Source organism: Cucurbita pepo, chromosome LG11 (genome assembly GCF_002806865.2).
Source record: "Cucurbita pepo subsp. pepo cultivar mu-cu-16 chromosome LG11, ASM280686v2, whole genome shotgun sequence".
NCBI lineage: Eukaryota > Viridiplantae > Streptophyta > Magnoliopsida > Cucurbitales > Cucurbitaceae > Cucurbita > Cucurbita pepo.
Genome location: NC_036648.1, coordinates 2,804,513 through 2,829,804, shown reverse-complemented (window position 1 = coordinate 2,829,804; position 25,292 = coordinate 2,804,513). Strand labels below are relative to the sequence as shown.

The 25,292-nt window shown below is 36.6% G+C and overlaps 4 protein-coding genes across 5 annotated transcripts; 1 reads left to right on the top strand and 3 right to left on the bottom strand.

Moving 5' to 3' along the window:
• The first annotated feature begins 78 nt into the window (after positions 1 to 78).
• LOC111805671 (rho GTPase-activating protein REN1-like) lies at positions 79 to 12,553 on the top strand. The gene is made up of 19 exons (XM_023690836.1): positions 79 to 763; positions 861 to 939; positions 1,382 to 1,517; positions 2,195 to 2,317; positions 2,400 to 2,477; positions 2,921 to 2,976; positions 3,087 to 3,156; positions 4,924 to 5,008; positions 6,173 to 6,416; positions 6,791 to 6,997; positions 7,845 to 8,135; positions 8,359 to 8,408; positions 9,009 to 9,069; positions 9,149 to 9,232; positions 9,858 to 9,971; positions 10,057 to 10,202; positions 10,350 to 10,413; positions 11,035 to 11,232; positions 11,754 to 12,553. Exons 1-19 carry the CDS (start codon positions 597 to 599, stop codon positions 12,012 to 12,014), a joined length of 2,514 nt encoding a protein of 837 aa, XP_023546604.1. The 5' UTR covers positions 79 to 596; the 3' UTR covers positions 12,015 to 12,553.
• Positions 12,554 to 13,038: 485 nt separating this feature from the next.
• LOC111805755 (mitochondrial uncoupling protein 5-like) lies at positions 13,039 to 14,386 on the bottom strand. Its single transcript, XM_023690974.1, has one exon. It carries the CDS (start codon positions 14,113 to 14,115, stop codon positions 13,156 to 13,158), a length of 960 nt encoding a protein of 319 aa, XP_023546742.1. The 5' UTR covers positions 14,116 to 14,386; the 3' UTR covers positions 13,039 to 13,155.
• A 1,043-nt stretch (positions 14,387 to 15,429) lies between these two features.
• On the bottom strand, positions 15,430 to 17,300 carry LOC111805979 (aspartyl protease AED3). Its single transcript, XM_023691290.1, has 2 exons — positions 16,833 to 17,300; positions 15,430 to 16,485 (listed from the first exon to the last, which is right to left on the bottom strand). Exons 1-2 carry the CDS (start codon positions 17,298 to 17,300, stop codon positions 15,640 to 15,642), a joined length of 1,314 nt encoding a protein of 437 aa, XP_023547058.1. The 3' UTR covers positions 15,430 to 15,639.
• Positions 17,301 to 19,652: 2,352 nt separating this feature from the next.
• On the bottom strand, positions 19,653 to 22,859 carry LOC111806105 (universal stress protein PHOS34). 2 transcript variants are annotated; one of them, XM_023691462.1, is made up of 5 exons: positions 22,554 to 22,859; positions 22,367 to 22,470; positions 21,677 to 21,795; positions 20,649 to 20,751; positions 19,653 to 20,182 (listed from the first exon to the last, which is right to left on the bottom strand). In XM_023691462.1, the coding sequence occupies exons 1-4, from the start codon at positions 22,756 to 22,758 to the stop codon at positions 20,658 to 20,660; spliced, it is 522 nt and encodes a 173-aa protein (XP_023547230.1). In that variant the 5' UTR covers positions 22,759 to 22,859; the 3' UTR covers positions 19,653 to 20,182; positions 20,649 to 20,657. The 2 variants fall into 2 exon arrangements, with proteins under 2 accessions (XP_023547230.1, XP_023547229.1); XM_023691461.1 differs by having other exon boundaries at positions 19,676 to 20,189.
• Positions 22,860 to 25,292: the final 2,433 nt, after the last annotated feature.

Genomic DNA, 25,292 nt, shown 5'->3' with positions numbered 1-25,292 from the left:
AAGAGATGGTTCATTCTTGCACGTACTTCACTAGTTTTCTTTCGAAGTGATCCAGTAAGTGGTTTTTCCATTTTATATATGATCATGCTTGTGCTATTGTACTGCCATCAGTTAGTAGCTTGGCACTGAGAGTATATGGCAGGGAGTCATACATAGGGATAGTTTGTTATCATTTTGGATAACGACCAAGATTGAGGAGAGCTGCAGCCCTCTCAAATGGCTGGGTAACCTGTACGGTGATCTTCATCAATTTTTGTTATTTCCGCATTTAAAATCCTCTTGGATTCCTAATAGCTTGATATAGTTATCTTCAAAAATAGTTCTTTAGAGGGTGGATAATTGAGTTTCAACTTATTTCCTTTGAACTTGAAGAGCTTGAAGAGTTGCCTTTACCTCAGGCGTAGAATTATCTTGTGATCTTTTGCATGAGTCTGGTTTTGAATGTTATTTAATTTATGGTGATTTAAGCTGTTGTCATGACCTTGTTTCTAGTTGGAGGATGAGCCACTTGGAGTTGGTAGTTTGTCCGTCACATTAATACAAGCTAAAGCTATTTTAATATCACTTTTACTTTATATTATATATGCACAAGGTACATGTACATGATATGCATCATGTTACGATTGATTATTTGTCTGTTTAATTTCCTTCTGAAAAGTTTTGAATCTTTAGTTGATTGTTACGCCTTTCAGAATGCTGCTCCTCAAAAAGGGGGGGAGGTGAATTTGACTCTCGGTGGCATTGATCTCAACAATTCAGGCAGGTTAGTTTGTTTTCTGAATTTTGATGGTATTTGCCTTATCTCTACAAGGGAAGCAGCCCAGCAAACTAATTTAGTGGTATTACCGTACATTTTCAAGTGTTGTTGTGAAAAGTGAAAAAAAACTCTTGACTGTGCTCTTTCCTGATGGTCGAGAAGGACGGGCATTCACACTGAAGGTGCTCTCTCTCTCTGTATCTCAACCTTCTTTTTCCTTCTAACATTTCTTTAGCTGAAGTGAAACGTTTATTTTGACCTTTATAAGCGTTTAGGTTCTTCTTTTGTGGCTGTCTGTTTTATCATTTTGTTCCCTTTCGTAGGTTTGGCATACAAACTTGTGTATGCTAATTATACAAAGTTTCTAGCTTCTTTCATCTAATCTATCTCAAATATTAGTTTTTAAAATTCTCAAGTTCATTAAGGAGATTGGTGGCATGACATGAAAAATGCTGATGTTTAAGTCTTGAATTGCATTCTTAGATATTTTCTTTCTGGAGTAATCGTTCTAAAAAATAACTCTGAGCGTAGTCTGTATTCCAGTATAACCTTGAAGAAGGGTGTTTTTGTTTCTCTAGTATGTACCTCTCAGCCTACTGCACTGTGTGTTATCTAATGTTGCAGGCGGAAACATTGGAGGATCTCTATGAATGGAAGGCCGCACTGGAAACTGCTTTGTCTCAAGCACCTAGTAGTGTCCATGCTAATGGTATCTTCAAGAATGATAAGATCGAATCAAATGATGGGTCTTCAGAGACGTGTATGCTTTTCTGATCTAGTTTTCTTTAGATACCACTTATTTCATTGTACTTCTAGTTCTCGTGTTTATGCATTTCTCTTTATATTTGCCCTGTTTGCTTAACCTTGTAGGCTTTATATGAGAAGTGTGTGTTTAAGCTATATTTCAGATGCTTAGTTTACTTTGGAATCTACAAAATTATGTCCTTCACATGGTTACATTTGTCAGAAACTTTGCCTTTTGTACTAGTGAAGAATATATACATTCTATTTGGGTATAGCTGTGAACTTGCACAGTCCTGTTTGGACGATGAATGGAAAAAGTGCCAAAACTTGAGAAACTTGGTGATGAAAAAATTGTTATTTCTAATTAAATAGTTAAATTTGTTAGAAATTTTGTTCGGAAAATTTTCTCAGATGCTTTGTTCTCATGGATTTAAATATATTAGTTCGTTGTTCTATTCATGTTTGATATTTATGCGATGCATTCATGATCTGTTTACCCTCTCATAGTTTTTTATACGGAACTTCACCTGAACATTGATAAATAGATTGGTTAGTTCTGTTTCACTCTCGTTTGGCACCTGGATCTTCACCTAATTGGGCCTGCTTGTAATATGTTTCAACTTCAATAACTTGCATGCGTTCTTCATTTTTCGCCACATTGATTTATTGATGCTCTCTATATGTCTTTTCTAGTGAAGGATGGATCACAGCTCGGAAGACCAAAAGTCCTTGGTAGGCCAGTTTTGCTTGCTTTGGAAGATGTTGATGGAACTCCCTCCTTTCTGGAGAAAGCCCTTAGGTTTATAGAGGACCACGGTAGATTAATCTTGAATTTATCATTCTGTAAAAAATCTTATATTATTTAATTTTTCAGCTAAAGGATCTGAGTTAATAATAGGAGTCAAAGTTGAAGGCATTTTGCGACAAGCTGCAGATGTTGATGATGTTGAACGTCGTGTGCGGGACTATGAACAGGGTCAGTTATTTGATTATTATAATGCGAATCTAGATTTATATACATTATATTGTTGATAGTGTTCTGTTGCAATTATGTTTCAGTCTAGTGACTAACAAAACTCGCAATTTAATTCCTCATCTATTGATGGGATGAATCGTACATGGTACACGTATCTTTCAGTTTTCAAACTACGCACAAATGAGTTGGTGGTTGTTGCAACCTGTGACCTTTGGAGTCGTTTCTTTCCGTTAGTAATGCATGTTTGTAGAGTTATAATTATTTACTGGCTTTAGTTACTGTCCCCATCTCTTGTTCCTTTTAATTTGACTTTTAAAATGCATTTCAACGGGGTCAACATATTGGTTCGTATAATTTAAATCTTATAAATTAGGAATTAAAATAGTCTGATAACGAGCTCCTTATCAGAAATATTGTTTATTCATTCTTTATTTATACTGCAGGAAAGATCGAGTTTTCTCCAGAAGAAGATGCACATGTAGTGGCTGACTGCGTGAAGGTTGAAAAGTTATCAAAATTTTAATACTAATGATAGCAAATCTTTCACAACTAGTTGTTGCCTGCTGTGGAAGTTTTCTTCGATCTTATGTCTTTTATGCTATATTTCAGTATGTCATCCGGGAGTTACCATCATCTCCAGTTCCGGCATCTTGCTGTAACGCATTACTAGAAGCAAGCAGTAAGTCATTGGAGAAGCTAATTTCAGTATCTTAAATAATTTAATTTACCAGGTGGAAAACATACGTTCTTCACACGAAAAATCATGACGTATAGACTAGAAATGATGAAAGCATAGGAAATAAAGACGCAAGTGAAAAGTATTTAACTTGACCTTTTTTAAAACTAGGGCGTGCATGAATTCTCAGTTTAGAAAGCCAAATTTTATATCCTCTATGGAGTCATGCACTGACATTTTCTAGCTTTTAATTCATACTTAAATGTTTTCATGCGTAGAGGAAATGACACCCTTTTTAACAAGGCCTATATGTCGTGTACTTCATTTCCTTTCTAGTCCAACCTAATATATTGAGATTAAAAAATATATTCACAAATTAAAACATAAAAATAGTTGCTTCAAGAAACTTAGGTGGGCATTGACTCCCTCAAACTTTCTTTTCTAACATAATTACTAAATTTTTTACCTAAGCTGTGGTTTTTCAAGATTTTCATTGGGCCTTGGTCCAACTTCTGAAGGGGGTGGTTTTTTGTTGCATCGGTAGATTTCTAGTGGTTGAGGTGTGATTAGACGAATTTGCTAGCCGGAAAGTGCGTGGGCTTGAAAGGATCCCATCTTTAACGTTTTCTTGAAGCTTAGCATTTCAGCTTGGAACCTTCCTCCTCTAGACTCTACTATAGGAGGGATGATCATGATTATTTTATTCCTTCGCTGGGATCTTGTTGGAAGAGTTCTGATCCTCATCAGTGGGCATGTGTTTATGTTTAAGTGAAAAGCATTAAAAGTTGGTTGCATTTATTTATCTTTTTTGAGTTTCCCCCGTTTTGTGTCGGCCTAAAGGGAAGCTCAAGTCTAAGATTTGGTAGTGTGCAGAGCTAAAAAGCCTCCATCAGTGAAATTTAGAGTTTGCATAAAATTGAGAGTTTAGATGAAGTTAATGAAGCTGGAGGTCTAGAGTCTGATACGAGGGGGAAAAAAAGATTACTTTGCAACAATAAAGGAAGTTCGGATTTTGTTTCTAAATGAATTTCTGTTACCATCCGTGGACAAGTTTACTGAAGCCTGAAATAAGGGCAGTTTGATGATGTTGAACTCTTGAAGTAGATAACTTGTCGTAACCAATGTCAATCATATTTTTCCAAGTTTTCCTGATATTCTATAACATGCTGCTTTGTGTGGATCAAATCACTGGTATGTGCACAAGCACACACGTACTCACACACTATGAGAAGCACAATTTGAATTGACTACAAAACCAGATTGTACAAAGTAACTAGGAGGGTAAGGACGCTTTCAATAGAGTAGGAAAAAGAGCAACGACATGATAAACACGAAGATTACAACTTCTATACTGTTGGCCAATTCGAGAGGGTCGACTTCTCTCCAAAGTGCATAAGAACTCACAAAATAAACACACTGAGCCAATTGTTCTTGCCCCCATCTATTCGCATATCCCACGTACAATTATCATTTAAAACCGTTATTGACTAACCCAAAACTGACTAGGAGTTACATCCGTATCCGTTCTTCCCTTATGTAAACTTTAGTTATCGGAGGTCTAAATACTATTGTCTTTGTTTTCTTTGGAATCTCTCTCTCTCTCTCTCTCTATCTAGATTAATTCTAAAGTTTGGATACTTCATTCTTTATTTTCTATAATCCTTACAGTGGGGTTTCTGTATTTCCTAACCATCTCTTTTTTGTTTTGAATTTTTAAAAGCAGTTGTTTAAAATGTATACTTTTTCCCCTTATTTTTGTATTCATACCAGAAACTGATCGAGGTAACAGAGTGAATGCTATGCGATCTGCAATATATGAAACCTTTCCAGAACCAAATCGCCGTTTACTGCAGAGGTAGCTATAGCCCCTGCTTTGTCTGTTTTTCAATTGTTTTCTATTTTAAATTTAAAACTTGATAGAGAAGAAATCAACCTTGGTGATGCATGCTATAAACAATTTTTACTATTGACAATAGAATATATTTATAATTTACGTTAGACCTATCTTATGATGTTTCCAATAACAAGTGTCCATGTGCCATTTTATAAGATATATCAACAAGTGCCCAGAGCTAGTACAGTTTATTTGAAGCCTTGACTATTTTACATCGTTTAGAAGTTCGTATTGTTTGTGACGTATGTTCATCTTTAGAGTTCTCTCTGATAAAGTATTTGGTAGCAAAGGTTTATTGCGATGCTGGTTTCATCGATATTTTTGCTACTTTGTACAAATACACATTAACTTGAACATTGGATATACGCGATGGTGATGAGTGATAGAGAGGTCATGCAGTGCTCCGGAGTCTCCACTTAATAGTTCTGTAGGTTTGACCACTTGAGAGACATAATGTTTTTTTCATTAATTTATTTATTTTTTAACGAAACAGAGGTATATTCTCACAGAAAAAAAGTCAAAAGAGACACGGCCTTTGGGAAATCCCTTAGCCTATGGGGTGATGTATTAAAAAGAAGCCTCCAATCTAGATTGATGAGAAGAAAGGGAATATTACAAAAAGATTTGTGGGTGGCCACCGAAAGTGGAGGCCGTATACTGTACATGACCACAAAAAGGATCTATTGAGGTTATGACATTGTATTGTTGAATGCTCTTTTGAGGAGTAGGTTATGACAAGGGAGATACCGATGTCAAAAGCTGCAACGGGCAGGAGGTCCAAGACCATTTGCTTTCAAATTCTGAGTTTTCCGAGAGTTCATAGAGGGATGTTTTGTTCCTCGATTACTACTGCTATTGACCTTGAAATATTAAAGATTTTATTGTGTAGACGTTGCTGTGGCCTTCATGATTTTCTTGTGTCATGCTCCTATTATTTTTTTGGCAATCAACGAAATACTTCTAACCTTGCCCTTGTTGCATGTCCAAATGGTTATATCCCATAGTGAAATTTAGTCGTTATTCTACTTGTGGAAGTATATATTTGTTCCATCCACCCATTTGTACTGATTTATCTTTAAGGTGTATCTTTCAATTCACAATTTTTTTCTTTTATTCCTGCGACAGAATTCTTATGATGATGCAAACCGTAGCGTCTCATAAAGCTGAGAATCGAATGAGCTCTTCAGCTGTGGCAGCTTGCATGGCCCCCTTACTCCTTCGTCCACTTTTATCCGGTGATTGTGAGATTGAAACTGATTTTGACGTGGGGGGTGATGGTTCTATTCAACTTCTTCGTGCAGCTGCCGCTGCAAACCATGCTCAAGCCATAGTTATTACTTTACTGGAGGAATATGACATAATTTTTGGGGTAACTATTGTATTGGTTCTTATATTCAAATTTTCTAGTATGACGCAGACATGCTGAGAAAGCTAGAAAAGATTTTCTTTTAGTCTACTTTTTACCAGATTTTTAAATGTTATGAGGAGGTTAATGCGCAAGTATGTATCTCTTGGCCTGAGCTTTATTTACCATACTAATGATCTTTATGGTTATTTCAAAAGGGACAAAAAGAATGTTTCAGAATTAGGCATATTATTAGAAATGATTTATCCAAGGAGTCTAATTTTATGTATCTAGTTGCGAGGAGTCTAATTTTACGTATTTAGTTGTCATAGTTCAAGATACTTGGAAGATTAATTAGCTTGTAATTTGAGATCCATAAGTTACTAGTGTGATTGCAGGAAGGTTCTCTGTCGCCTATAATGTATTCGGATTCAGAAGAGAGTGGAAGTGAGAGTGAGGAGGCAAGTGATGATGATATGTCTTACGATGATGAAGAACAAGATGATGTCACTGGTTCTGATGCAGAAACAGACGATGGAGTTGAATCAACTGGAACCTGTAGTGGGAGTGTTTACTCTGAGGAGCACGATTTATCTGGTGATAAGGCACGTCTCTATATTTTCTCAATTGAGTTACGTAGTAATCTGATAAAATGGTAGTATCACCATCATCCTATAACAATCTGACAAAATTGTAATTTCCCCTTAACCCTCTTATACTGTTTATTTGACCATATCGCATGACAAACTTTTGTTTCATTCAAACGTTTATTTTCCTCTTTATCAGTGAGGTGGTAGTGATGGAGGTTCCATGCTGGATAATCAAATTAGAAATTATTAATTTCTTTGTTATAAATAGGACTCAATAAGGAGAAAATTCAAGAGCCCCAGACTACTATGATATTTTCATTCGCTATTTCCTCAAACCTAGCCAAAAACCAATCCCCCTCCTTCATGGCTGCTGGTCCCCTTTATTGATACAGTCAAAACATCCCTTGCCCATGTCAGAAATGCCCTTTAAAACCTCGCTTGATCCACTGTCTCCTCTTATATAAGTCAGTCGAACCCTTTCTTCTTAATAAGCTTACAGGAAGTGTACTGTCCGACGGGTTTAGGGGTAACGTATGAGGAACATACAAATATTGTACTGTTTTTATTCTAGTAAACTCCGCCGAGGTGTTGGGGTGGATAGGTTCTAAAATCCAATCTCCGAAAATCACTCTAGAGGCTCCTTCGACTCATCATATCAAAAAACTTGGTTTAGATGCAAAATAATTCAATCCCAAAATAAAATTTGGCGTGTCTTGATGGAGTCTCTGTTTTCTTAGAAGGATTCGGAATGAGTTCGTCGATTTTATAATTTTTGTAACTTCCAAATTGCTGGGTCCATTGATAAAGTTTAATTAAGTACCAGCCGGAAAAGATGTCAATACTTACTCTTACTTTGCTACAGGGTTCTGAAGTATCAAGTGGTAGTCCGAAGAATTCTGACGTTTCTAAGGTAAATGGAACGAAGCCAAAATCGAGTTCCCCCAAAAAAAAATTGCCTCAAGTTCGAAGCAAGAAGACCGTTCGAGGTAGAGGTAATCCACCAATCAAGGATGAAAAGCCTTGTGAAGAAAATGAATCTGAAGAAGCAAATATGATGCACAAGTTGGATCCTTGTTCATCTTCAAGCTTTGATGGTTCTCCAAGTAAAAGTTCCCACACGTCAAGGCGTCTCACCGTTTGGGGACGCACGCCTGTGAGTAAAACATTCCATTGACAATATCACTCTTTTTTCTCCCCCATTTCGGGCCAGCGTTCTGCATTCCATTTCACTTAACCCTCACCATCTTCCTGAAGTGCACCATCATGATAGTTTTGACTGTTGTTAGAGATTCATATGGATTTTCCAAGCTAGCTTTTTTTTTTCCCCATGTTCCTGCAGCTAGTTTAACTAGCTTTTGTTTTCTATACAAGCGCAGGCAAAGAAGAACCTCTCCATGGAATCCATGGATCTTGATTTTGACGAAGAGTAAGTGGCTTTTTTTTCTGTTTCTTTATATGGAGGTTAAAATAAATTAATAGTTTCATATTTACCTAGAGGGGAATGGTTGTTCCACAATCAAGACTATATGGTTTGGTCTTTTAAACAGCTTTAATTTTATTATCAAGTCTCAAAAACCAAATTGAGGAATGTGGATTGGAGCTTACATTTTCTTGTAAATTTTTTTCATAAAAAACTCACCTGAGTTCATTTATGCTTGAATAGTCTTCCATTTAAGGACTGGGCTTGAAACTTCCTGATTATGTCATTTCTTGGTTTACAGATCCTTGTAATTCTAATGACTTCGTTACACTGAACTTTTCAAGTCCAAAAATATGAATTGAAAATGCTGTGGGGCAGGTGGCATCGATTGGATCAAGTGTTTATATTCATGAGATTTTTCCTTTGTTTGTATATTTGCTAAGTCGTCAATTACATCATGACACATTATATTAATCTCTTCAAATAATTACAGTATCAGTTGTCGTGACCTTGAACTTCTTGGTAAATGATTATTTTTGCACTTCTTTTTTTCATCATCCCGCGTCTTGTAAATTTTCTTTGACAACTTTTTTGTTCTTATTTCAGGGTTGAAATCCAGAAACTTGAAGCCACTAAATTTGAACTGCAAAATAAAATTTTGGAGGAGGTAAAGATTCTCAGTGCCTTTTTTCTACGTATGTCATTTCTGGTTCTTTAATCTTCACATTAATTCTTTCTTGTTTCAGGCCAAAGAAAATTTTACTTTGCAATCCAGTCTGGAAAACCAAAAGAAGTTCTTGCATGAGCGTCGTATAACTCTTGAACAAGAAGTAAACTCTTCATGGGCCATTAGTCCCGCTGCTCTTAGTTTCATATTCTTCATTCTCCATAATGTGATTGATGCGTCTAAGTCAATGGAACTGAAAATGGGAACCCTTGTGATTCTTTCAAAATATTCTACCTTTCGTTTTTGTTTTTTGGTTTGCAATAATGCAATTTATTTACCTTATGTAATTTTTTCTGTTGTTTGTGCAAACGATGACCCAATAGTTCAGAAAGCAAGTTGTTGGTTTGGATGCCTTTTAGGGTATAGTTCAAGTTATGATAGTAACCTATCTAAGATAATAATTTTTCTTGCATTTGTTTCTACGGACTACCACTGACTACCATAGGTTGACTCAGTGGTAGAAGAATCAAGTTGTTAGTTTGGGTACCTACTAGGTTATAGTTCAAGGCATGGTAGTATATCCGAGATAATTAATATGGAGCTTTTTAGTACTTCAAGTGTTATAAGATCAAATTTTAGTTCTGTGGATTATTCAAAGTGGACATCTTGGACACCCACTGTTATATTAAAAGGTTTAGCATGTTTATGGTACCCTTAAGTGATTATTAAAGTTGCAAAGTCAACTAGGGAGATAAAGACTTAGTCATGACTATGGATTGAATGTTCAGGTGGCAAGACTAAAAGGCCAGTTGCAAAAGGAGAGAGATCTAAGGATGGCTCTTGAAGTAGGACTTAAAATTTCTCAAGGCCCTTTACCGAGTTTAGCTAATATTAGTGAAAAGGTCAGTTTGTCTAATGCTTTTTATTTATTTTAGTAGGATTATGTGACAGATTGCCGATGCTATAATGTGTTAGCTATTTGTCTAGACAAAGGCAGATCTTGAAGAAATAGATCAAGCAGAGAAAGACATTGCCAATTTAAACAACATGGTGGCTGACTTTGAAGGACAGCTCGATAGGCTACGTCCTTCTTCTGATTCACGTAATGCCTCACAGAATCATCAAACAAAATCGTAGGTTTCTCTTTTCTGAAATTTCATGTTTTAGCATAATCATACCATAATAATTTTTTTGCACATGTTAATGTTCATAACTTTTTTCATCCTTTTCTTATGTGGATAGTAATTATTCATGTGAGATTAACAATTCAATGGGTACAGGAAGGACAAGAAGAAGGATGCTGGAGCTTTAGCCCTTTTACATCCTGAACACTTCAGAAATAAGGTAAATCACATTTTCTTTGGTAATCTTTTATATTTTGGCATGTCTAAGGCACTTCCGACTAAAATTTAATTAATATTTTCAGAGTTCAGGACTAATTTCTTTTCTTCCACTGAAGCTGACGTTTACTCATAGATCATTCTTATCAATTGTAGAGTTATTTTCTATTAATGAGTCAGTTCACTCTGGCGTAGTCCTTGGATCAAGATTGAACTTACCTGATAAAGAGATACTCAATCCCTACTTTCCTCATTATAATTCTTTACTGATATCGATGACCACTGCTATAATGCTGTTATTCTCAAAGCACATCTCCTGCCACAAATTTGGTTGTGAGGCACCTCATCTGAATTCAATTATGCAATAGCTATATTTCCTTTTTTTAATCAAACCTTGTTTCTTCACTAGATTTCTATGATCCCTTTGAAACCATGAATCGAGGGAATGCATTATAATAACTATTTTGATCATGCTGAAGTCATGAATCATAGCAATGCATTTTAGTTATTGCTTTGGGCCTCGGGGAGCATTGCGGGATGCTCAGCCCAATTCTCGATCTGTGTTTTGCCATCTAGCTTGTCAATAAACTGATGTTCATTTAAGTCCACTGTTGTGTTTTTGCAGGATATTCTTTCAGGTCAAGCAGAAAATGGCAACGAAAAGAAGACGGAATCATCATCTTCCACAAGTAAACACTCCCCTCACAACCAGCATCCAGATCATCATGCCATTGTCAGATCAGTTGGGTTTCCGACCATGGAGGCATTAGCACCAAGGTCAACGGCTCTAACGAATCTTAAGAGGGCTGCTGCAAGGGTTGAGGTAGGTTGTTGTGAAGTCTACTGTTGCCCCAGTTTCAATGCTTCTTATGTTGCTATTATTACCATATCACTTAGAGCTTTGAATCGTCACGTTGAAATGCAGTTCCATGTACGTGGTTGTGCAAAATAAAGATTGTTTTGCTCACATTATATAAGTCGATTGTGCTTTGTAAAAAATGGTAACAGTCTCATTTGTGTGAGTTGCATGTTTCATATATGTTTGCTGGATTATTGGATAGCAGCAATGATGCCAAACTACTGGATGGATGTCTGGAAATTTTGTATGTCATAATTAAGGTTTTAAATGCGATTGAAATGTTTGGAGCGTTGATATTTTTGTTATATTTTGTCGGTTTGACTATTTTATGATAAAAATATTGATTCACCCTTCATTATCGATGTCGAAACCATAAACATATTGAAGAAAATGTTGACATGTTGTTGGAAATTCCTCATCGCATCATTTATTCCATGTAATGACCAGATGTAGCTATTCTAATGCCTCATCTATGTTTATTGCAGGGTTCAAATCTCACCTCTTCAGCACTGACGAAACTGACTACCAGACTCAATTTCTTGAAGGAGCGTCGCAGCCAGATAGCTAATGAACTCCAGAATATGGACCGGGGGCGAGTTTCAGGTCAATCATTAGAGAATACGGATAAGGGCAGAGGAGCTGAAGCAAAGCGCTCAGTCCAAAATTCTGATGTCACTCAAGGGTCGTCTAGTCAGGACTCGGATAAGAGAGCAGGAACTGATAGCAGCAGCCAGCCCCGAAACTGAGATGCACACAATAAAGGAACAAGAACAGAAGGCCAAAGCCAGAGCAGCAGTAAGTATTATGGATAGAGGAAAAGATCAGAGAATCATCTGGCCCTTAAGGACAATAGCAGCAAAGCTTTGGCAACTTCATGAGTGTTTTAAGATAGATATCTTCGGAGCAGTGAGTTGTTAATTATGGCCTTCTGAACATGGAGGGGATGAACGATGATATTCATTCTGAGGTAGCAAACAGTGAAAGTGAAGAATCCTTCACTCTGAATGAAAATGGCACGATGGATGTACAGATGGAACCAGTTTCTTGATCAAAGCTGCTGAATTATTTGCCTTTTTGTTGGTTTCTGATTCTTTTTCTCTCAGTGAATAGCTCAAAGCTTGTATAGGAAGGATTGTTGCTATGCTTTCACCATTGGTGAAATTCCATTTTAAATTGATTCTAAGTTTACTGTTTGAACTATGCCCAAACAGAGATTTCAAGATAGAAGAACAAAACCCATTTGATCCTAATTCATTCATCTACTGGTTATGATATTTTTGGTTTACCTGTCTTTTTAACTATGATTTTGGCTGATGTATTTTGGCATGAATCATCTCCATGTGACGAAAATATTCTTCTAACATATATTCATGTTACATTAAACAATAATCAAGTTTCATTTATTCTCTCCTGATTATAAATTTTTGGTAGAGTTTTCATTTATTTTTTTGATGTTTATAAATTTTGGGTAAATGATAATTTAGGTCCTCTTATCTCAGTTGGGTGAATTATTGTTCCAGAAGAAATGAACCAAAAGATACGATAGAGAGCTAGGACAGTTATTGTATGAGGTCTACTCAATGCTAGATGCAGAGGTGCGTAATAGATCGATATATTGTATAAGATCTACTCAATGCTAGATGCAGAGGTGCATAATAGATCGATATGAACATCATGAGCTCTTCTCGATTCCTTATTCGACCACAATGTTTCAATAAATAAATTATACATGATGACTAATTAATTTCATAAATTATTGCTTTCTCATAATTTTTCAATATTTATTTTAGCCATTTTTAATTCCTTTTAACGCAAAGAATTTCTAAAATTGAATGGAAAAGAATTATGGGAACATTCCCAGAAATCGGGTCATCGTCACCCGTCAAATCAAAACTGGTTGAAAATCTTCCTAACTTGTTCGAGTGTGACAAACAAGACTACAGTGAAAGGTCCCTGCCGTGAAATCGTCGGAATAAATCCTTTGTAAAGCGCCATTGCCCCTTCCGCCTTCACCGTCTTCATCGCACAGTCCAACGCCCCCTTGTACGGCGGAGCCGCCCCGCCCTCCACTTTCATATTCATAACTCTCGTCTTTATCACATCCACCGGATTCGACGCCACCGCCGCCACGAATCCCGCCGCGAAACTCGCCGTCACGTGGGTCCCCAATCCGTCCTTCATCACACCCTTTTTCAGTATCGTCTCTTTGATTTCATCGTACGATGCCAACTGCGCCGCCGTCACGATCATAGCCCGGTTCACCGTAAGCGACGACCCGCGCCACAGGCTACTAATCCCTTCCTGCTTTGACATTCTTGTGATGGCGTCCACCACGCCGGCGTAATTCCGCCGCTGACCCAACGGAAGCCTGCCATCGGCCTGCATTCTCACCATTGCGACATCCGCCGGGTTCCCCACCGCCGCACCAATTCCACCGGCAATAAGCCCCGCCGTGATTTTCCGGGTCAAAGACATGTTACCAGAATTCGGGTCGGACCATTTAGTTTTAAGAACGTCGTAGAGACCCATCCGAGTGGTGGAGTAAAGAGTCTGACGGAGAACGGTGGCGGAGACGCCAGAAAACAGAGCAGCAACACCTTCGGACTGGACAATCCGTACTCCAACCGATATGGGTCCCGCACGCGGTGGTTGAGGCGGAGGAATATGGAAAGATTCCGGTGCGACAACGGAAGAAGACCCATTGAAAGCTAAGGCGGGGCGGAGATTTGGAAGCGCCGGTTTCTCGCCGTCCAATTGCATCCGAACTTTAATGAGATCAAGAGGGTGAGTGGAGCATCCAGCAACAATGGAGGCGATTCCTCCTTCGGCGAATCCCTTCAAACCCATTTCCGATTGAACCAGAGATTGAGAAAGGAAGAGAAGGGTATGGAGAACGGAGAAGAATTAGGCAGTGAAATTGGACGGCGCAGTAATGGGTGAAGTGAAGAAGATGGGTTTATAGAAAGAGGAAGAAGGTGGGGATCGCAGAAGCTTACATTAACGCGTGAGGACTGAGGCGTTGAAGAACAGAGCGCTGCGGCGGCGGTGGGTCTAACGAAGAAACAGATGCCCTAATGCGACTGCGACTCCCTTTCTTTGACTTAAGAGGGGTGGGATCGAAAGTGTGAAGATTTTCAAACATTTGAATAGGAAAGAAAAAGATAAATCAAATATACAATTAACTAAATCTTAAGAATAAAATAAAATATACCGTTAATAACTAACCCCTAAAAATAAAAAATGAAATATTATTATGAATATCTAAAATATATTCTATAACTAATTATTATAATATATTCTCTAAATATTGTATCTTAATTATAGTATGTTAAAAAGGATCATAAGCCCGTAATGGAAAGGTGAGCATCTCCATTGGAATGCTATTTGCTTGAGGAGCCTATCCATGTCTGCTTATCCAGACCAAACAATAACCTTTGGTCCTTCGAGCTGAAGCTTAATGTGGGAACCGAGGGTATGGGTTCAAGGTTGCTCCACTTATTGGAAATGAGATTTGGCACATGACAAAATGGAAAATATGAATGCTCAAAAAATTTGGTGTCAATTGGACATTGGATAGACGCTGCATGCACCGTATGACCATTCGCCAAAATCACGTCTATGCATGTTGAAAATTGCTCAAAATATACTATAGGGGAGGCATGATGTTAGCTCTACACCATCCTTGGGCCCTATGACACATACGTGTGTTACAGCATGAGCAAGTATGTCAAGACAAGTGTCTTAGGTAACTTCCTTTGAAATGGGTTTTTCAAGGACAGTATCGGGTGGCACACTCGTGTTGGAGGTTAATATATGCACCCGCTATCTAGTACGCCCCACTAATGGCATATAAGACATTGGGCCAAGCCCATTAAAATATATACTAAAAGCCACTATCTTGAAAAACAACTTTAATCCAAATGTGGACCTTGGGCCCAAAATGACATTGGGCCAAGCCCATTAAAATATATACTAAAAGCCACTATCGTTAAAAACCACTTTAATCCAAATGTGGACCTTGGGCCCAAACTGATATTGGGCCAGGGCCATTAAAATGGATACTAAAAGCCACTATCTTTAAAAACCACTTTACTCCAAATGTGGACCTTGGGCCCAAACTGATATTGGGCCAGGCCCATTAAAATGGATACTAAAAGCCACTATCTTTAAAAACCACTTTACTCCAAATGTGGACCTTGGGCCCAAAATGACATTGGGCCAAGCCCATTAAAATGGATACTAAAAGCCACGATCTTTAAAACCCACTTTTAACCATACATTGGAATGGACATTAAATTAAAAGAAACGATACATTTTCCAAATTATTCATAGCTAAATCCAAATTGTTGGCCGCCATTGTTAGTGATTGAGCTAATTACAGAGCTCACGAGCAATCCCCAGCTTAGAATTTGCAATATCAAACAAAATCCGATGATTTTGTTGCTGCAAATTGGCGATCACATTCAACACAGAGTTCACATTGTTGGGCGCCGCCGCCATCGCCAAACACGCCAACGAACCGGCGCTGCTGTGAATCAAACTGTTCTCCATCGGCAATTTCAAGTCCAATCCACTCAAATGGAACGTAATGCCGGGCGCCGCCATTTCATTGCTTGTTGTAAAACACGTGTCGAAAGCTCCCAATGGCGAAAACGAACCGCCCACTTGCTTTCTAAATTCGTCTCGAACCGCTGTGTAGACCGGGTATACGAACCGGGTTATTACTGTCCCCGAGTCGATGATGGTTCCCGCGCCGGTGTTCGGGTCGAACGCGAGAGTCTCTGGTGGAATTGGGACGAGAACCCGGCCGACGCTTATGCCTGTTAGGTTGACGTAGTAGAGAGACGGTCTGTGCGGGTTCTTAAGGAGTGGGGTGGTTCGGATTGACTTAGGTTGGCCGACCGGGCCGAGTTTTAGTGAACCGGAGAAGTAGTAGGATTTGAAACTCGGGAGACAGTACGAGAATAAACCGGAGTAGAGTGAAGTGGATTGTGAGATGAGTGAGAGGGGACCACGGCCAAGACCCAATAGGCCTTGCGGCGGAATGGAGCTGCCGGAGGCGGAGCTGATGCAACCAAATGAGAAATTTGGAATGACGTCGGTTCCCAAGTGGAGAGTGTCTTGAACCAGGGTGGCGGAAAACGATGAGTCGCCGCCGTATGTTTGGTTGAATAAGCAATCGACGCTACCGGTTGTCGGACAAGAAAGACCCCGAGCCTGAAGAAAATTAACAAATAAATTTAATTCACAATAATTAATTATGATTACAAATAAATATTTAAATATTTATAATTTATTTGATGATTAAAAATAGCAAATTTTATGTGGTTTTATCAAATATACCAAAATAATTTAAATTCGAGTTAATATTAATAAGTAATATATCTAATTTTATGTTTTTTAAATAATTATTTAAATTGAGATTCAATTAATTAATTTATAAATTCTAAACACTAAAATTGCTATTTTGAAAATTAAACGACAGATTTTTTTTTTTTTTTTTTAAGATAAATAATAATTATAATAAATGTAAATTAAATAATTTGAGTAGCGATTCAACAAACCTGGCTACATTGCGGTTTGGAGCAATCCAAAGTGGCAAAAGTGGAGGAATTTTTAGACAAGAAAGTGGTGGCGGAGCAGCCGGAGCAGCCGGAGCACGGTGCCCAGGCGGCGTCGCTACTGGTGTCAAGAACCATGTACATAGCTTGACCCGGAGTACCCAATTGAACTCTCACCACATAATTCCCAATATTGAGAGCATGTTGCCCGGAGGCGATCGGCGCCGCCACCGTCTTCTGGGCGGCGAGGCTCGACAAGTACTTAATTCGGGCTGGATCTTTCGAAGCCATATCAATCACCGTGTTCACCCAAGATTCTGACTTCGGCGCCGTGAACGGCGAGCATTTTCCGTAGATGGGGATGACGGAGAGATCACCGGAGCCGTCCGATCCGGCGGCGCAGAGATCGGAAGCGTTGGAGTTTAGTGCCAGAAGGGCTAAAAAGAAGAAGAAGACAAATTTGACGGCCATGACTCGGACTCAACTCGGTGGCCGGAGTTGAGAGAGACGGCGGTGGAAGAAGTGGAAATGAAAAAAATTGATGGTTACCGGTTACCGGAGTTTTGCATGGGGGTGTGGTAGATTTATAACAAAATTGTGTTGCGAAATTACGAAAATGGGCATATAATTATTTAGCTGACGTAATGGTAGCGCTTATCCATGCACGTGAGATTTGAGATATAAATATCTATATTTTCCATTATTTTTTTTATTTCAAATATATATTTAAAAATTTTAATAAAAATTTGTATATATTTTTTAAATTTTAAAAATAAAATTTATTACACATATTATATCTTAAGCAAATAAAATTTTGTTTTAATTATATTTAAAAAAACAAATTTATTTTTCTTTTCGTGTAATTTTGAATAATACTTTGGGATCATGAAAGAAAATTACTTAAATATTAACGATCGGTAATTAAAAATAAACGAATTATTGAATATTTATCTTCTGCCCCCTAATAAATGGTAATATCAAAAAAAGGCACTTTGCGGTGGGAAAGAGACGGTAATTATGGCGAAGTAGCGGCCCCTCTAAATAATTTAGGTGTCCTAAAAAGTGCTAAAAAGTAAATAATAAAAGTTCGTTTTCAGACGGAATCCAAGGACAAAACGGGGAGTTTTACTGTTGTAACTCAAGAAAGGGCCAAATTGGTCCAAAGGAATCTATCTGACACTCTGATTAAATACACAAAAACACCCTCTGGTTCACACAAAACCACGAAAATGCCACTGTGAGTAAAGAATCTTAATAAAAAAAAATTCGAATTTTAACCCTAAATTTATTGATTTAAATTATTGTTTTTCGCCTAATGTTAAATTGACTGCACAAATTAATTATTGACTAATCTTTTATTTAATTTCACATCATATATGATTCACTCCTGAAACTACGAGTCTTCACAATAGTATGATATTGTGTATTTTAAATATAGGCCCTTAAAATATCTCGAGATAGTGTTTGTTACCTATTAAAATTATTACAAGTGGATTATTATTATTATTATTATTTTATTTTGTCGGAAAAGAATATGATCTCGTGAACTATGGAGTAGAAGAAAGTGAAGGAGGACAGTGAGGATATTTTTGTCCGTACGCAAGCACGGGACCCACGGGACCTGGTCGGTCACGGGCTTACAAATTGTTTTGTTATTGGGCCAGGCCCACCATAAGTCCAGCTGTTTCCATCAAGCTACAGAAAATTAAAAAGGGAAAAACAAAGCTATGGAGCCCATTGTCGCTTGTAATGTAGCAATTATATCCCGAAATTACTAAAATATCCTCCCTTAATATCAGGGTTTTTTTTTCTTTCATTTTTCTTCTTATTATAAGCTAAGCTAAGCTTAATTAACACCCTAACNGTCGTTTGGCTATGGTTTTCAGAGTATTAGAAAAAGATAATAAATTAACGAAATTAAAATAAAAAATAATGGGTTTAAAATAGTAATCTGAAATTTGTGAATAATAAAATAATTTTGCTAATTCCAACAACATATTGTAATAATATCCTGAGAGAAGCGGGAGGGAGAGGTGGAAGAAGACAGCCGCAAAGACAGAGGAGGGCGCTGAGGTCCACAATTATTCCACTGCTGCATGGATCACGGGAGCTCCACTGTTTATATCTCGACCCAATCATATATTTATGTGAGCAGGAATTGCCGAAGTATTTGTGCAAATTGGTAATAAAATACGATGATTATCATTTCAAAAGTTCGTTGAGAAAATTGATAATTATGGGAAAAAAAGAAGCTCATACCCTCTTCTCGTCCGTTTAAAAGTTATCCGTTCAAAATAGATACGACTATAATAACTTGATTTAAAAAATTTTTAGAAATTAAAATTTACTATTACCTTTCAATTCCCTTTAAAAATTATTTTGAGTAAAAATTCATTAAAATACTGTGTCGACCACTTAAACCAAAAATAAAAAATTTCACACCATTTCAACTTTCGATTTTCCTCAAATATTCTAACAATTATTTTAAATGCTCACATATAATATTGAACTTTTGAAAGAAAAAAGTAGAAATATTTTTCAAATGGAAGACAGTTTTGAGTATTGTGTGTTAGACACATAATGATATTATCCACTTTGAGCATAAGCTCTCAAAGCAGAGCATAAGCTAAAGCAGAGCATAAGCTCTCATGGCTTTGCTTTGAGTTCTCCAAAAGGCTTCATACCAATAGTGGAGAAAGTATTCTTTGTTTATAAACCCATGATCATTCCCTAAATTAGGGGACGTATGACTTTCCTAACGACTCAATGATTATAAAATGAAAGCATTACAACCAAAATATTATAAGAAGCCAAAATATTATAAGAAGCCAAAGTACAGGACGGTGTATTTTCAATTATTATTTCATACAATCATATAATTCAGAGAAAGGGAAAGAAAAAGTCACATGCCACACAGGAGCCACGTGTCTCCCCTAAAAGGAATCACATTCACAGTCCCTTTTTGTCCAAGAGTCGAGGCACAATAATTTCACAACAAATATCTGTAACAGAAAAAAAGGTTCAACCCAGCTTTTTGACATGCAGGGACAAAATAGAAAGAATAATACACAATTTTACTCAGACAGGACAATTTTCAGTAGCAAAGCCATGGAAGATGGTCAGCTGGACAAGGATTTGTCTGTAAACAATGGGGGCAACAGGTGATGTCGCCAAGCCTATGAAATACAGAAACAGAGGAACTTCCTGTTTACTGTTTTGGAAACTTGCCTATGGCTCGCACAATACAAAATAGCAGAACGGGAAGCAGAAAAGCAATCCAATTGATGAATAATACGTGTCACGAGCATCGGCATTCATAAGACGATAACGGGCACACATAACGAAAGAGAAACCTGCAATCTAAGTGAAATATATAATGATTAGTTATATTTATATTAGCATTGCTGCAAACAAGAATCAAACTTGAGAAGGGGGTTGGGGAGAATTAAAGGTGAATTAAATCTGGATCTATCTAGTTGAATAAGGAGATATAACATATTTGTTCATATCTTATCTCTTTTACTCAACTCTTGATTGACTCTTCAAATAATATTCAGTGCTGAAGAAATTTACAAAATTCCTTCACAGAAAGGACAAATTGAATCGTGGTGAACATTTACTTCGTTTCATTTTCAAGGTGAGATGGTGAGATATGAGAACAATGGTGACTCAATTATGTATATGAGCAATCTCAATTAACATAAAAGTGCCAGGAGATATGTACGACGACATAAAAGCAGTAAACGAACCAGAGAAAATCGGAAATCATTTAGGCTAACACATAAAAAAGTCCTCGAATGAATGAAGAGTTGGGTGTACCTATTAAGCTCAAGACGAACTGCCCCTTTTCTTGTCCTTGACTATGATGACTGGGCATTCTACATGATTGGTGCAATAGTTGCTGACACTTCCCAAGAACATCCTGCATGAAGCAGTATGATCACAAAGGCATGTCAACAATCTCTTCACTTCAGCAGTCGATCGAAGTTATTTTCCAACAAAATGCAAGGAATTATATCAACAGTAGAGGTCCAGAATATGATAACACAAAACAATGGTGAAGTAATAAAACATAAAACATAAAACAAGATGGTCATGATAGCAAAATGAGACTGCCGGTGTGCTGTATTAGGAATCACGAACCTCCACAATGGTATGATATTGTCCACTTTTGGTTTCCCCAAAAGGCCTCGTACCAATGGAATTGTTAATGGAGTAGTTACTACGGTCCCCAATTTTGTAATAGGACAGGTGACCTTATAAGGTATCTCCCTTATAATTCATGATATTAAGGGCAGGAAGAACCATCACAAGGGCAGACTCACCCTCCTCACACTACTCCTATTACAAAATAAAACCACCTTCAAAGCAAGAGAGCGGTTAAGGAAAAGGTGTTCCATGGATTCTTCATCTTTCAGGCATAAGGCACACACCAAAGTGGAGCGAGACATAGTCGTGAGCTTACATTGTAGCCTTTCATGAGTATTCAAATTTTTAAAGGAAATGCTTCACAAAAAAGCTTTAATCTTGTTTGGAACATTGAATTCCCAAATAACATCGATCAAGGGAGATTTGAGCTTTAAGCTAGTTTCTGTTAATTTGATAAGGACTGGAATACTTGGAATACGCAAGCAGATGATTCGATCAATTTTTTGACGCATCAGATTTTAATAGTTAGCAATACAGTACAGTCTCTAACAGAGGCTATTTTCTAAATGGTGTCACATCGCCACAAAATCTACATGCTAGCATTATTCATACCAAGAAGCAACAGCTACTATTTGATTATGGTGTGGCTTGCAGAAAAATAGCTATAGACATTAGCTAAGACTATTATGTAACCATACCTTTTGATGGGGCCAAAAGCACGGGACCCCATAACTAGCAAATCAGCATGCAAATTCTCAGCCGCTTCACAGATCTTTTCCTTTGGATCTCCAATTACCACTTTAGTTTCCACGTTCACCTAAAAATCGCATAATGAGTTTGCTGCAACCATTAGTTCAACTGGAGAAAATGCCTCGCTGACTTGAAATTGATACCCCAGATACATTAAGGAAACTAAAAGCACTCGACAAGCAAGAATACACCATATATACAAATTGTTGAAGCAAATTATGGAGTAATTTCATTAGTTTCGGGATAAAAGAATAAATGAAACGACAAAAAGTGAAAGAGATCTGAAGATTTCACTGAGATTGTTCTCCTTAAATCTAAATTGACGGTATACCGTACACCACCACACTAACAAATCATACTATTTTCTGAAAATTAAGCCCGTTTGACAACAAACATTTGCAGGTGGAAGTAGTATTTATATGCTTGAGTTTCAAAAACCAAAAACCAAATGGTTAAAGGGAGCTAACGATTCAAATCCACTAATAACTAATTGACCAGTTAAATTCTATTAAGAAGTTTGCAATCCGAAGTAAAATATCTATGCTAACTCGCAGAGTCGCAATTAGCAGGAATAACCGAGTTAAAAGAGCACAATGAAAATGAATTTAGGTGAAAGGTTCTAAATAGCGGAGCCTAACTTTGTACTCGGAGCAAATCCGTGAAGCATGATCCAATATCGCAGCTGTAATCCGCCTCTGATGCGACTCAATCGCTGCCGTGAAAGCAGGAACCTCCAGATCGCCTACATCAAATTAAAACATTAAACTTAGACAACTCCCAACAACAACTCAGAAATGAGCGTGAGAAAATAGTAAAGGACTCAACTAGGGCCACCAAAGGGGATTGGACCAGGACTGAGACCGGCGGCGATTGTAGGAGGAGGTTGAACATGCAACACAACAAAAGTGCCGTCAGTGGAGTCCGGCGTCGATGAACGGAGCTTGAGATTTTCAAACGCCCACCGTAAAGCGCCCATGCTCTCCTCGCTGCCGTCGACGGCCACGATCACGCATCGAAGATCGGCAGACATGGTTCACAACTCCGCTGATGATTTACCGTTGCGATTCTCAACCTCTTTAGTGTTTACGGTCGCTGACTTCCAGTTGCAGCCGCGGGAAGGTTCTCGAGCACAACGTGACGACCCTTAAGCGCGCCAATAGCCGTTTACAGACTTACACGCCACGTAAGCGTTATTGGGCTTCGGCCCAACAAAATATAGTGGGCCTAACTCCAATCACAAGGCCCAAACTTCCGTACATATCCTTGGAGAAAGTTTGTCATATTTGTTATACATTCTTCCATTTTTAAATTTGTTATAATTTCCTCTCGAAAAACTATTTATATATATTTTTAAAAAATTCAATAAATTAATAAAAATACCTATTTAAAAAAAATACTAATAATTTTTATTTAAATATATATATTTTTTAATTTTTTTAATTTATTAATAAAATATAAATTTTATGGACATCTTTTTATTAATTTACCCCAAACAAAAACATATACTTAAAAAACGCAAAAAGTGTGACAGGAAAATGACGTCACCGACATTCGATTGTTTGAGGTTTTATTTATTAATTATTATTATTTTGGACTGCACGTGACGTTTGCAGCCGTCCCTACGATTTGATTCGTGCCATTTTAAAATACTAATAATTTAATATAAAATTTGTATTTTTCATGCTTAAATTCAAATATTTCTCTAAAATAAGCGAAAATTATAATATGAAAATGAAAATAAAATAAAATAACGATAACAAATAAATTTTAAAATATATTTTTATTAATATAGACACGTGTTTGTCAAGGGACCTACGTTGTATGTATTGAAGCACGCTGCATGAAACATGTGCGAGACACGTAAGCGTGACACAGTCCAAGACTAAAACAACATAAATAAATAATTTATTGTAATATTTTAATTTGAAATTTATAATAAAACAAATATAAGACAGGAAATAATAGGTTAATCAAATAATTTATGTTGACAAAAACATTTTAAAATCAAGAGAATATTAATTAAAAAAATATTGACGTTAACAATTAGATTAATAATAGAAATAGCTTTTGGATACCGTCAAGAGCTACAAATAGAAAATGGTCCCTCTTTTAGCTTTATAGGTCTTTCCATACATGGGAATGGCTACTAATTAAATGGTACTTGTGTCAATTTACGCTCATTGGTCGAGAGCATATTTATTCGAGATGTATATATATATATATATATATATATATATATATATATATATATTTTTTTTTTTTTTTTTTTTTTTTTTTTTTTTTTTTTTTTTTTTTTTTTTTTTTTTTTTTTTTTTTTTTTNAATGTTCCGAATTTGACTCTGATACAATTTGTCACAGTCGTACATTGATGGCAGCAAACTTGCGATTTTGCGGCACTCACTACCCAGCAACAAGTGAGTTAAACCTATTCGTTCTTGCGTCGCCTACGGCTAAGCGACGTATGCTCGAGCCTCTGACCCCGATTCAAGAAAAAAGTTATAGAAAACGGGAGAAAAGAGATTTAAAAATAGAGTTTTGAAAGCAATATTTGAAAACTTGGAAATGATGTTATATGAGAATGTAAGCAAAAAGGCAACATCAATGGTGACAAGATTCTTTAATCATATAATAAGCCAATTCATATATTTTTTTACGCATTTATTTATAAATTTTAGTAATGTAGTAGGTTCAGGGTTTAGTGATACAACCTAACTCAACTCTCTATTTTTAAGTGGACTATTACGTTATTATTTTTTTAAAATTATTATTATTATATATATATATATATATATATATATATATATATATATTACGCATTTATTTATAAATTTTAGTAATTTAGTAGGTTTAGGGTTTAGAGTTTCATGATTCAACCTAACTCAACTCTCTGCTTTTGAGTTAGCTGTCGGGATCGTTAATTTGTTAAAATTATTTAAAAAAAATATACTTATACACAGTACAAATTACATTAATAACAAAAAAACTATATAATTTAAATATTAAACTTTTAGAAGTCAGACATACTACTAACATATGGTTACAAGACGTTAATTATTATTAATATTTTTAAAAGCAGAATTTGGTTATAATCCAATTTTCAATAAAAAAATATATAAATTCACACACGGATTTTTTTTTTTTTTTTCAATTTTCTAAAAATTCAATCCAAATAAAAAATAAATAAAAAATCCAATCGCTGAACCGTACGAAATGAAAAGAAGATAACCGGTTAGTATCATGGACAACAAACCGAACCGGATGGGGTATTACAGTGGGCCGCTTTTGAGATGGGCCCAGCCATATATTCGGAGGCAAGGAATTCGCGGTTTCCAACGACACTAAACCGGAGAAAAATACAAATACCTTACCCCCGACCGCCAATTTTCTTATTTGAGAATTCTCTCACTTTTAATTTATTTTTTTTCATTTAAAAAAATAAAAAACATTAAATTTACATTTATATATTCCTCAATTTTTATTGTTTTAATTTTACTTTTTCCCATAACGTAATCCACAAACTCGAATATTATTAAATAAAATAATTATTAATATTAATTTTTTTTT